At 33.5% G+C, this 13,768-nt stretch overlaps 1 protein-coding gene across 1 annotated transcript in view; it reads right to left on the bottom strand.

Annotated features, from left to right (window-relative positions):
* Positions 1-13,768, bottom strand: part of LOC129225234 (uncharacterized) — a 395,408-nt gene that overhangs the window by 33,785 nt on the left and 347,855 nt on the right. Inside the window, exons 7-8 of the mRNA XM_054859808.1 lie at positions 9,552-9,597; positions 450-592 (exon numbers count right to left, since the gene is read on the bottom strand). Of these exons, the coding sequence (XP_054715783.1) occupies positions 450-592; positions 9,552-9,597 (189 nt within the window). The remainder of the gene's footprint in view (positions 1-449; positions 593-9,551; positions 9,598-13,768) is intronic.

The following is a 13,768-nucleotide window of genomic DNA, read 5'->3' as shown; positions in this document are numbered from 1 at the left end:
ACAAAGTTAATTATTAAAGTGGTTAGTAAACTAAAACTATCGAGTTCTGCAGAGGCGGATGCAATCAGATTTTGAAATGCAAAAAATAAATCAGACAAACTAAAGCAGTTCAAATGCATGAATTTTATGCCTAACTTCAAAAAACTGATAAATATGCTGAAGGGTCTGCAATATTTAATGCAAAACTGCACTTTTGGGCGGTTTTGATTGGCATAGCTGGCACACCCCTGTTAGTGTACAATTTTCGTGCCTTCCTATGGGAAATATATTTTAGTATTTTTACGACCAGAACTAAAGAGGTACTCAAATCCCTGTTTAGCTTAAATTGTGAAATTTTTGACTTTAACCACTAACATTCTAACTTGTCGAAATAACGATTTGACTCTGGCAGTTATGCTAGGCATCAATCACTTCATATTTCCCCCTCAAATACGCTCATGATAACTCACTTTAATTCTGGAAACAGCTTCTTCTGCTTGCATCATCCGTGTGGCTTTTGTGGGCTGACCTTCGCAGACAAGCTGCGTCGATCCCAAGTATCTCGCTCGGAAAAGCACACCTTCGATGAGAACTGCTGGTTCATGAAGGAAAACTACAAGGCAAGAAACATTTTATTAGCATTACAGTTAAATTCTTGTTGCTAGTGAAACTTAGTTCTTTTAATTGAAAAATAAAGAATCAGACTATCAGTTTTCAGCATTATAAAAGCGCGAAGAAAGAAATGGAAGCAAAATATGGCGCGGCATGCAAGTGTGCTTTATTTCCCAGGAAATCTAAAACATAAGCTTGATAGTTAATATAACATGAAGCACCCTTCAAAGTTTTAAGGAAATTTGATAAATTTATTCGTGGGATATAGAATATTAAAAATAATGCATTATTTTCAAGTTTGTTTACGTATTACAAGAATATTCGAATAAACTAGTCCACATTCCTTCTTGAATGTAGGTATAAATAATATTAGTGGCGTACAGGGGGGGGGGTCGCTTTGGTCCACCCAGGGTGTCACCCGCTTGGGGCTTGGGGGATGACAACCAAAGTGAAATGGCAAGTTTTTGAAAAATACAAAGTTAAAATGCATTTTTAAGACTACAAATTTGAAAATTTTCCTTGGGGGGGGGGGGGGGGGTCACAACAAATTACTGCTTTGGGTGTCACCTATGCTAGGTACGCCACTGATAATATGTAACATAAATTCTTTCCCTTTTTATAATTTTTATCGAGGGATTATTCTAAAACATCACGGCAATATTGTATGCTGTTAAAATTTGTAAAAAGCCACTTTACTGGCTTTAACTTTGTTCGGAAGAAAGAAAATTAATTTTAAGTTCTTCTGCTTAAACTTGATTGTAATGAAAAAAAACAAAAAAAAAAAAAACACGTATTATCTCTCATCCGTTTCATTTTTCATCTTTTTAAAGTTCTCAGAATAGCAAACAAGTCATGCACTTAGGCAGAGCTTGAAAGAGGTTTTTTCGTCAGGGTTGGAAAATAGCGACGTAGATCAGCAGTGGACGGAATTTAAGGATAAACTTGCTAAAACCGTTGGGGACTATGTTCCATTTAGGAGAAAAGGTGTTAGTACCAAAATTTGGCCCATGTGGTTCTCCAGGGAGACTAAAGAAGCTCTTAATTATAAGCAAGCCACTTTTCGTAAGTTTAAAGAAACTGGTCAGAGTGCGGAGAGACTCCAGTATAGTAAGGCAAGGCGAAATTTTAAGTATTTGGTACGGATTCAGAAAAGGGAATTGGAGCAAAGGCTGGCAGATGACATTGATGGGAATCCTAAGAGGTTTTTTGCTTACGCTATTTCTGGGAAAGCTCGAAACAGTCAAATTGGGCCTTTGGTTGATGAGTATGGAAATTTAATCCAAAATGATAGGGATATTGCAAATGTTCTAAATAACTTTTTTTCCAGTGTGTTTAACGATAACTGTATCTCAACAGTTGACACTAACAAGACACAAGCTATTATACAGCTTGAGGATTTTGTATTTTCCAGGGAGGAGGTTTTATTTCATTTGAAAAAGATTAAAGCAACTAAAGCTCCGGGACCAGATAATATTTATCCAAAAATTTTAGTAGAATGTGCAGAGGAATTAGTGGATGTTATTTTGAATATTTTCAATGCTTCTTATAACTCGGGGACGGTGCCAGAGGACTGGAAGCTGGCTAACATAACGCCACTCTTCAAGAAGGGGTCTAAAGGTATTGCTGGGAATTATAGACCTGTAAGTTTGACTTTGGTGATTTGTAAGATTTTCGAAACTTTGATCAAAATTAAGATCATGATGTTCGTAGAGACTAATAGTCTGTTGACTAGTTTGCAGTATGGTTTCAGGAAAGGTAAATCCTGTACTACTAATTTATTGCATTTCTACGACAAGGTTACCTCAGCTTTAGATAACAAAAAATGTGTGGATGTTGTTTATATTGATTTTCAAAAAGCTTTTGACAAGGTACCGCATGTTGCTCTTCTCAGCAAGTTAGCTGACATTGGAATAGGAGGAAAAACTTTACTTTGGGTTAGAAATTGGCTTACTGGTAGGAAGCAAAGAGTAGTTGTGAGAGGAAATCATTCTAATTGGAGTGATGTTTTAAGTGGGGTTCCTCAGGGATCAGTTTTAGGGCCTCTTTTTTTTATTATATTTATGAATGACATCAATGAAAATATTTCTGGAAGCATGAATTGTTTTGCTGACGATGTAAAAGTTATGGGGATTGTGGAAAATGAAGAACAAGTAAAACAGCTGCAAGAGGATTTAAATCATATTACTAAGTGGGCAGATAAATGGGGTATGGCAGTTTATGTAGGGAAATGTCAAGTGCTACACTTAGGTCATGGAAATAAGCGTATGAGATATCGTTTACAGGGTTCAGTCATAAATCAGGCAGAAAATGTTATGGATCTGGGTGTCTTTATAAATCAGGACTTCAAGTTTAGTCAACAGTGCAGTATTGCTAGTAACAAAGCCAACAAAATGCTTGGGTTCATCAATAGATCTATTTCAAACAAATCTAAGAAAGTTCTTCTGCCTTTATATAGGAGTTTAGTAAGACCTCATTTGGAGTATGCTGTGCAGTTCTGGTCGCCTTATCTGAAGAAAGATATTTTTGTATTGGAAAGGGTTCAAAGAAGGGTAACTAAATTAGTAAGGGGACTCTCAGATTTAGATTATGATACCAGACTTAATAGGCTTAACATGTATAGCCTGGAGCAAAGGAGAGTCAGAGGGGACATGATTCAGTTATTTAAATTTATCAAAATGAAAGATGTAAATGGATTAAATTTTTGCGGGGAAAGCAGGACAAGGGGTCATTGTTTTAAGCTATTTAAATCTCAGGCTAACTTGGAAATCAGGAAAAACTACTACTTTAGCAGGGTCGTGGGCACTTGGAATAGCTTACCGGAAGAGGCGGTAATGAGCAAGGGAGTGGATAGCTTTAAGAGGGCCATTGATCTTCATTGGGGACTAATTAATTGACTAGGACCAGCCTAGCTGGGCCCAGAGCCTGTTGCTGGTCGTCACATTTGTATTTGTATTTGTATTTGATGTAAAGAAACGACATTTTGTCCCCAAAATCATTAAAAATGAATCTTGATTACATCAATGCAATGAAGAGTCTTTTAGTTGATTTCAGTTATTTCTGTATAACAGCAAAAATTGTTGCACAGCAACAACAAATATTGTTGAAAACTAAAACAAGAAATAAAATATGACACATAATTTTTAAAATAAAAATCAAGTTTAAAGTTTAAAGATTTTGAACCGTCCATTAAAAAAGCCGGAATTTCAGGGTCACCCTGGAAAATTTTGCTTACAATTGTTGGGCCAAAGATCTAGGTTACTTTGACTGATGGCTATGAATCACTCTTAAAAATATAAAAACATCAATACAAAAGGGTTTTAAAATATTTCAGATAAGGATAATATATATGCAGTTGATGACAAAAAGCGATACAAGCATATGATTTTTTTTTTAAATCATAAATTATTAAAATGAAAGAAAACATGCACAATGCAAAATTTTCATGCAGAAGCTTTCCTAACTCCACAGCATTACTGGAATACTGCAGTAATATATGTTTGAAAAATAATAATAAAGATTATCTTTAATATACTACTTATGCAAAAATATTTTTGAACAACTATTATTAAAATCAGTCATTACATGCATTTGTATTTCTTTCTCAGTTTCCATTGAAGATCTTAAGGTAGAGGAAATTAGCTGTTTGGTCCCTGTAGTATCTACGAATTTGGGAAGAAGGAACCATGAAGACTAGGACCAAGGGCTCCCATATAGGGGGGCAAAAGGGGGCTCAAGCCTCCCCCTTTAAAATTAGAACTTCCTTGCTTTTGGTTACTTTTTTCTTTGCAAAACTGAAAAAACATTTCTTCTTCAGCCTATAGTGAATAAGTTATTAAAAATATCAAATTTTAATAACTCTAATCTGTACTGAAATCGGTTTCTATGGGGGAAAATATCCTGCTAAACCATGAGAAAAATATCTGAGCTCCTCCCCCTTAAAATTTTGCATATGGGCGCCCATGACTAGGACTAACCTAAGTTGACTAAGACGACCAGCCTTGCTGAGCTTGATCGTCCCGTTTGTGTTTTTATAATACATGAAATAAATTCAAATGTGACGACCAGCAACAGGCTCTGGGCCCAGCTAGGCAGGTCCTAGTCGATTTATTAGTCCCAGTAAAGATAAATGGTTCTCTTAAAGATATCTACAGTCTCTTCCAAACCCTACTGAAGTACTAGTTTTTCCTAATTTCTAGATCAGCCTAAGATTTATACCATAAAATGCAAACATGCTACAAATATGTAAGTTCAAACCTTTTACATGAAATTCAATTTGTTAATGTTCAACTATTGATAAGTTCTATAACTAAATTTCAAATAACAACATTGTTTTTGATCAGTCACAATATTTTTGTTGTTCAACTTGGCTAGTTTGTGAATTTGAATGAACTTCTAAGCTAAGTACAAGGGAAAATTCAGAAAAATACGTACAACAGTTATAAATAAAAATTAAGAAAATAGATTTCTAGTTATACTCAGGGGCAGGTTAAGATACTGACAGGTCCTAGGCAAAACATGTTTTCTGGGGTCCCCCTGCAGTCAAACCTTACAATTTGAACCATTGGCTGAAAGATTTTTAGCTATTAAGGGCCCCCTAAATTCCGGGGGCTCTAGGCCACGGCCTAGTTGGCCTACCTAGTTGGATTAGGACCTAGTTACACTTGTTAATTGCTAAAACTATATGAAGACAAACATGCAATTTAGCAGCTTGGGTAGCAGCCAGGGGTGCTCCAAGTTGAACTTGGGAGGGCAGAAATTCTCCATTTGCCAAATGAAACTCTAAATTTTGCTGGTAAGCGAACATAAGTAGGTTACATTCACTGAAAAGCGACATTCAGGCATTTAAAAATTGTAATTATTGCAATTATATGTCCAATTTTCCTGAATCATCAGATAGAATTTGACGAAAAAGGAAATTTTTAAGAGGTCACAGTGACCTCCCTTGGGGCACCCCTCGTAGCAACAACATTGCTTAGCAGTGGGTAAAAGAGAAAATAAAGGATTTTTAACGGAAGTATAAAATCTAAAGCGACAAAGTGAATAAAAACATGTTATTAAAAGCTAGCACTAAACACAATGCATTAACGTTTCATGAAAATTTATAAAAACTTTAAGCGTTACAATAGACGGTCAAGCAACAATGCAAGAGCCACAATATTTTCATTCATGACCATGCAGAATTTGGTACAGGAACTTACCAATTGTTGATTGTCCCAAAGAACATGGTAACAGCCATCCAAGTATGCGTAAAAGAAAATTTGTAGGATGAAAAATATTTCATTTATTATCTGAACTAAAAGATCATTAATTATGTTGTATCAAATTAATTTCTTTTACTATTTAAGAATACAAAACTGCTCAGCATGTGATTTTCGCTCTTGTGTATCAAAGCTCCAAAATTAAAAAAATAATTTTGGATATATTTTGCTTATAATAATCAAAACCTTTCAAAAATGTTTCGCCAAGAACAGAAATGAAAATATGAGATTTTATAATACATCTATAATTTAAGACTTTTTTTTTTTAATGAAACTTTGTTAAAAACAACAGGATCAGGTATTAGCAAATATTGTGAACCAGTAAGAAAACAGCAACATTTCATAAGTATGACTTTATTAATAGTACTAATTTTAATTAGACTGCTTTCTTACCATGCACCACATAGTGTACTGATTTTCTTTAAAATGTTTTAATGTTTATGGTTTTCTTTAAAATTTTAAAATGATATATAAAAATCTTCTGTACGAACGTTTGTCACAATAAGGCTTTGAACGGCCGGACCGATTTGGATCAAATTTTTTGTGTGTAATCAAGTTGTTGCAAGCATGGTTTCGAAGCGCGATGGATCGAATCGGAAACGCTTTTGATAATTAATTAATTATTTAAACTTTGAATGGTTATATCTCCCAAATAATTAATATTTATTTTAACCTATTGTTGAGCGAGAACTGAAATTAATATTTAACCCGTTGCCTAAAGACAATAAGAAAGTCAGCTCTGCTTTTTGTAATGAAATTTCCTACTGTGATATGTCAATTGAGAATAGATAAAACGTAGAGAGAGAGAGAAGCCTTCATTTCTCTTGAAAACAACGATTTAGGTCCCGTGATATATTTTAGAGTAAAGTACTGCAAAGTTCACGCAAAACGTGTGTTCTGTCATCGTAGTTGAACCATGTAACCGGATCGGTGGTTTAGGTTTTCCAAACCAAATGATCAGAAAGTACCGTAACTAGCAACATTTGTTTCTTGGCTGAAATCCATCTGAGTTTTGGCACCAATGTCAAGAATACTTTAAGGATTATCTAACTAATCAGTATATTATTAAAGAAAAAAATGAAGGAATTTAAAGACGAAACAAATTTTATTTTCGTCCAGATAAATTGCAACAGGGTAGTTCTGTACACAAAAGATCAATGCAGTGGAAGATCTTCATATTTGGTGGGGAAGAACAAATTAGGCAATATATGAAGTTTAAAAAAATTTCGTTCAAAAGATCGGACTGCTAATCGGTTGTAGTTGGCTTCGCTCACTGATTGGCTGGATTACAGTAACGTGGTGGCTTGGCGACTTTGGCTATAAACAATAGAGTTGCGTGATCATTTTTTTACATTTTAAAGCTGCTGTTAAAGTAATTTATTGTATTTTTTGTTTGTTTGGCGAAATATTTCAAATTGCAAAGAATTGTTTTTCGTTTTTATATAGCGTTTAGTCATTTTAGTTCAAGAATGTTTATTTTACGTCGGGAGGGGGGGGGGGGGCTTCGCTTATTTAGAGAACTGTTTTTACCTTTATCATTTTTTAAAATGATATCCTTTTCGATTGTTTTGTTCTTTTCATATAGGGGATGTTACAGAGGGATTTCCCGTTTGTTCTAGTTGAGTAGTTATTTTTTACACTTAATATCTGAGGGCGCTTTTTATCCTTTGAGTATGGCTGAAGGTACAAACCATCAAGTACGGGAGAAAAAACAGTTAATAAAACAACTGCTCAGTGGGCATTAGATAAATCAAGTTGTAATAAATATACGCATTCTGACACCAAGCAGCTTAAAATATTTTCTTTTTACTTATTTTTTTCAACAAAACGGTTCAAACACTTGATAGTTTATTGAAATTTTTTAACTTTTCAATTTACAAAGTTTGAACGGAACAACGTCTATCGGGTCCTCTAGTGATAGTATAAATTCTGAAATAAAGCAATTACACATAACTATGAAAAACACACAGCAAAGGTTTTGAAAGCCACAAGGTTTTTTTTTAATTTTTTTAACTTAAACGTTTACCATTCTAAAGAAAGTGTTAGGCTAGTTGAAAATTGTTTTAAAAGATCGCATTATCATTAAAATGTTAAAGGCGATTACAATTAAAATAAACAAAACAAAACAAAAAAAACAACCACAAGTAATGTTAGTGCCCCCCCCCCCCATGACCATTGTAAAGTACTTCATATAGTATCTTTTAAAATGATTACAAAAAAAAAAAAAAAAGAGAAAGCGAGAAAGTGTAGAGGATAATTTTATGAATAAAAGTAAACCTCAGAAAATAAAATTAAATTTAATATTAAAATACATATTTTTGTATGATCAGTCTCTTTACGATGCATTTGTGGTCATTTATTCATATTCAACTAATCAACTCCAAATTTAAACTACGAATTTAAGTTTGTAAAAATTACTCTACATTTTAACAATACAGTCAAATCCCGACTTACGCGAGGGATGCGTTACAAGACTTCTCGCGTAAGTCGAAATTTCGCGTTATGGAAAAATACATGCATAGAAATTTTTTAAAGCATACCAAATTCTTTTAGACACTTATAACCCCCCTTCAAACTGCTCTAAAGCATTCCTCAACTATACACTTAAGTTTCTTGCATAAAGAACTGAACTTCTAATGTATTTAAAAAATAAAAAATTGTTTTATTCAACATGAAATACTTTGGGATGCACAAAATGAATGGGACCATGGGTGGGAAAGACATAAAATAAAGCACGGTACGCACAGCATGTAGTAATAATAAAATGATGCACTATAATAATACTGTACAGTAGATACAGTAATAATATTTAAGAGTTAAAAAATGAAGATAGTGATGATTTATACTCCATGATCGAATCGTTATTCTTATCTAATACATTTTAAAATACGGTTGCTTTGCCTTTTTTGTTTTTTTATTAACATTTCAACTTATGGCAACATCACTTCCTGATCTCTTTATTAATCCACAGTACAAGAGTAGCTTCCATTTTCATGATTTTTATTTTGCTAGACTGCTCTGCAAGCTTCAATATTGAAACTAAGTTCTGAACTTTTACGGACATCTTTTTCTTTTGACTTTTAATTGTACGTATGGAAGATTCACTCACACTTATTGTCGCGCTACGGCCGACATTTTGTAGTTGTTCAAGCATATCGAGAATCTGCCATTATATTTCATCAACTTTAATATTTAGAATGAAAAAAAAAAAAAAAAAAAAGAATAAAGGAAAGATGCTGAGTGATTATTTGATGCACTCACAACGCGATGCGTGGTCTAGTTTCGTAGAACATTGGCTGTCAGTGATGCTAAAGGCTGTAATAACATTCACGAAATCAATACTTAGTAGGTAATGACGAAGCTGATACTTCTTTCCAAAATAATTCGTGTTGTGGGCGAATTAGCTCTAAAATTCATTACTCGTGAAAAATTCGTGTTATAGCCATTTCGCGTAAGTCGAATCGCGTTGTAGCGGGAGTCGACTGTATCCCCACATGTAAAACATCATTTACTCAGAAAAATACGTAAGCAAGATGAAAATACGATTTTTATCACTACACAAATGTATGAAAAAAATTCCTTAATTAATCTCACCTATTACTTCAACTAAAAATATAAATAAATAAAACAATAATGCATAATTCTTTTAAAAAAAATCAAGAAAAACTAAAAATAAAATTTAAGTTATGAATGAACACTGACCTTCTTTTGACGTACTCTTTTTCTTTCCAGATGATGAATTTCTCGTCTGCATAAAATAAACAAAGCTTTAATATCACATAAGTACACAAGGGATTGAGCATCAAAATTATATTCAACTACAATTCATACAATGACATCAGACATGAAATTCATAAAACTGGCCGCAAAAGATGTGGAAATAATAAACACATAGTAATAAATGTTCACTTCTCAATAAACGAAAATTATTGCAGCATCTTAAGGATCTTGTTAAAGCATTGAAAGCGCCAACATTGGCGTTTTTAAAAGTGCTACAAAGTTGTATGTACGGGTGTTCCGTTTCAACTTGCAAGACCTTTATCTTCGCAATCGTTGGTCCTAGATTTATTGAATGTATTTGTATTATGATGTATTTGAATTGCTTGCAAAAATGTTCAAAATCAGATGCAGAGGTAAGATATTGAAAGTTTGAAGCAAAAATAAAAATGAGTCAAAAAATACGAAATTTAACTTTGTATATGGGCCCTAGGTCCCCTAACTAATATTTAGAGAAATAAACTCCATTGAAAGCTATTACTAACACAAAAAACTTGACATTTGTGCTACCAAAAATCAAGGAGATATTCCAGTTTAAAGGGACCATACAAAAGATGAGATTGGAACTTATCGCTCTTTCAGAAGAATGACAGGTCGTCAAAGTAAGAAAAAGAAGGTATTTATATTTTTCATTGCTATTCAAAAATTAATGCAAATGTCATGCCGTGAACGTAAAAACACACCACAAAACCTCGAATAATTTGAAAAATCACACTCTATATCACGGTGAATATTGGTCGTACTTATGTCAAACTTTTTGTGTTGGAATTGTTTTTCAATGGAGATTATTTCCCTAAATATAAGTTAGGGGACCTGGGGCCCGTATAAAAAGGTACATTTTTTATTTTTTGACTCAGTTTTATTTTTACTTCAAACTTTCAATATCTTAACCCTGCATACGATTATGAACATTTTTGCAACTGGAAGTATACACCTAGGACTAACGGTTGCGAAAATAAAGGTCTTGCAGGTTAAAACGGAACACCCTGTACATTTACGGTGCGATAAATATATGATAGTATGTATATAACATTTAATTTTACTATGAAAGCAAAAATTGATGCAACATTTTACCATCAATATTTTCAAAATGTTGTCAGCATCAACCTTTAAAAAACATAGTTATTTCAACATTGTCATCGTATTGTCACTGAAAAGATAGCCTAAGAATGCAGAAACTGGTTTTCCTCTTATGTGTCATTACGCTAATATAAATTACTTTAAAAGTAGCTTAAAAAAAAAAAAAAAAGAGATCCCTATACTATTTTTCTCATCTTTACTAATACTAAAGCTGAAAGTCTCTCTGTCTAGATCTCTGTGACGCATAGCGCCTAGACCGTTTGGCCGATTTTCATGAAATTTGGCACAAAGTTAGTTTGTAGCATGAGGGTGTGCACCTCGAAGCGATTTTTCGAAAATTCGATTTCGTTCTTTAACTATTCCAATTTTAAGAACATTTTCCCGAGCAAAATTATCATAAGACGGACGAGTAAATTGTCAAGTTATAACAACGTGGAGCCGTAACATGGGAAAGCTAATTGGTGAGAAATTCACCATACATTATTTGTAAATATACAGGCGAACCAAAAGACCTTTAAATTTCCTACTACCAGCAGAGCCGTGCGGGTACCACTAGTAACTGTATAAATTATTAAATTGAATTGACTACTTTTCATTCTGAGAGATAAAAATAATAAATAAAAATAAATATTTTCTTCATTGATGGAATGCAAGTTTACAAAACAAACTCAATGTAAAACAAACACAAAACAAGTTGTCAACTTTAACCTTTGTGAACTAAGAAAAGCGTTTTCCTTCCATCCATATACCCATCCTTAACTTTAACAAACAAAATTAATTGTTCCTCTGGCTGCTTACAGACAGCGTAAATTAATCTATGAGATAGCACATGAAACTCCATCAACTTTCCGGGTAAGATTGAATTGAAAGGAAATTAATTTGATCGCTATCAAAAGGAAGTCCCGTCAAAGCTTCTTAATGCAACGCGCTTTACCCGATCATTCATTTCTGAAGTCTCCTGATTCAAGTACTATAATTTTCAAACACAGAACTCGAATCGAGGAAACTTGGTAGACCGTTTGTTAATTCAATATGCAGTGTCTACATATTGATGTCAAAGTTCGTTCAACTCGGTATTTAATTCATTGAAAACGTAAACAGATATAGAAATGCGAGTTTAAATATAAGTAGCTAACAAAATAGATTTAAAGACGAGCCAGATAAACGAAATCACTTCAAAATTGGAATAGGGTTGTTTCCTTCAGTCAAAAGTAGTAGTTTTTGTCACTGAAATTGATAGAATAAGCACAAAAACATGGACCCAGAAAATACTTTCATTTTCCCCAAGAGTTATTTTTTAATTAATTTTTTGAAAAGTCCGATTTTTCAAACAAGGCGTGGTCTTGATGACGTCACAAATGATGCTCTTTGGCGCATCTTTCTACCGCGTTTCCACGTTATGATAATCCAGAAGCGAATTAAAATTGCGTTCTGCGCTTGCTATCAACCCTGTCGTTGCCAATACACGTGAGTTTTTGCGAATTAAATATTTTGCTCTTATGAATGGCAACACTGAATGGCATTTCATCATTTGTGATGTCATCGGCGGAAACGTTAAACAATGAAAGCGCACCGATTCAAGTAATTTTTAAAAAATATTAAACGCAAACAAATTATTTAAAAAATGGTCTGATCCTATGTTTTTAAGCATGCTCTATCAGAAAAAGATTCTTTTAAAATTTTGGAAACGATCTCATTCTTAACCCTTAACTACTGGTGGGATGAAATTTTTAACATGAAAACATGGGGTTATGCAAATCAACATTATATTTTTTGTGAACTCCACAAAATATAGCAAATTAAAGTATAAACGTTTTCAACGATAGTATTCGCATGTGAAATGTCCGTAACGCAAATTCCCGAAACATTTATATTTTTCACTGCAGAAATACGGATTTCAACCACGGATTGTATGGAATTGGCAAACGTCCAGTTAAGACGAGTCTATCTGAATGAGAGGGGGGAAAAGTAAAAATTTGATGCGCGTGTTCCTCTCACTTGAATGAGACTCTGCTTAATTTAGAAGCTGACATCCATCTGCAAAAGCTGGCATCCCTGAAAACTAATAGATGCGTCCATTTCCGCCTGTAAACCGGATGTTAAGCCTTTCCATACAATCCGTGGTCGGACAGTATATGCTTGCTTGCCTTGAAATTAATGTGTTAAATTTATTAACAAAACTAACTTTACAATTGATATTATTTTTCATTGCTTTTGGCTACCTTTAAAATGCGGAAGTAATGAAACTTTACGAAAACTATTATTTTTCATGCTTTTTTGGCAACAATTGAAAATCAACTACGTCACTTCCGTCACGCAGAAAGTTTGCGGATCAGAAATTTAAAGCCCTCGCATAAAAAGTTTCATTTAAAAAAAAAAAAAAAAAAAAAAACTGTTACTGCAATTACCTTTTTAAGGTGCAGACGAAGGACTCATTATAACCCCATCACGGTGCCAAAAGCCATGTATAGGCGAAAGTTATTTAAAACTAGCTGCGTCGCCCGGCTTTGCACGGTGCACCTCGAAAATAATAGTTATGTCTAGTGACGCAAGTTCAACAATCAAGCTAAAAATTAAAAAAAAAAAAAAAAAAAAAAAAAAAAAATCAGTAAAATTTTGCGGCAGATTGCGGAAAAATAACCAGAGAGTAAACATTTTAAATTCCCCGATTTTAGGAAAAGCCTCAAAAAAAAAAAAAAAAAAAAAAAAAAAAAAAAAAAAAAAAAAAACAAATTGTTTATATTCGAGGGGAAAAAAAAGGCAACAGATCTTTCATTTAATAATTTTCTTCACCGCTATACATTTTAATAAAAGCATTGTTGCGGAAAGTTGAGATGAAGCACTGAATAATAATTTGAATGGAGGAAAGCCTTCGAAAAATAGGGATTTTATGTCAAAATCTTTAGTGTCATAATTAATAGTTTAATTGATATATCCGCTAATTATTATCGGAGGATTATGTAAAATAGCCAAACATAAAGACGAGAAGATGACGAATCCATCGATACCTGGTTCGATGGTCAGTTCACTGTCGTTCGGGAGAAGAAGCTTGGACATAGATA

Source organism: Uloborus diversus, chromosome 6, assembly GCF_026930045.1.
Source record: "Uloborus diversus isolate 005 chromosome 6, Udiv.v.3.1, whole genome shotgun sequence".
Classification (NCBI taxonomy): domain Eukaryota; kingdom Metazoa; phylum Arthropoda; class Arachnida; order Araneae; family Uloboridae; genus Uloborus; species Uloborus diversus.
The sequence above is the reverse complement of the archived record's forward strand: the minus strand, read 5'-3'. Positions and strand labels throughout refer to the sequence as shown.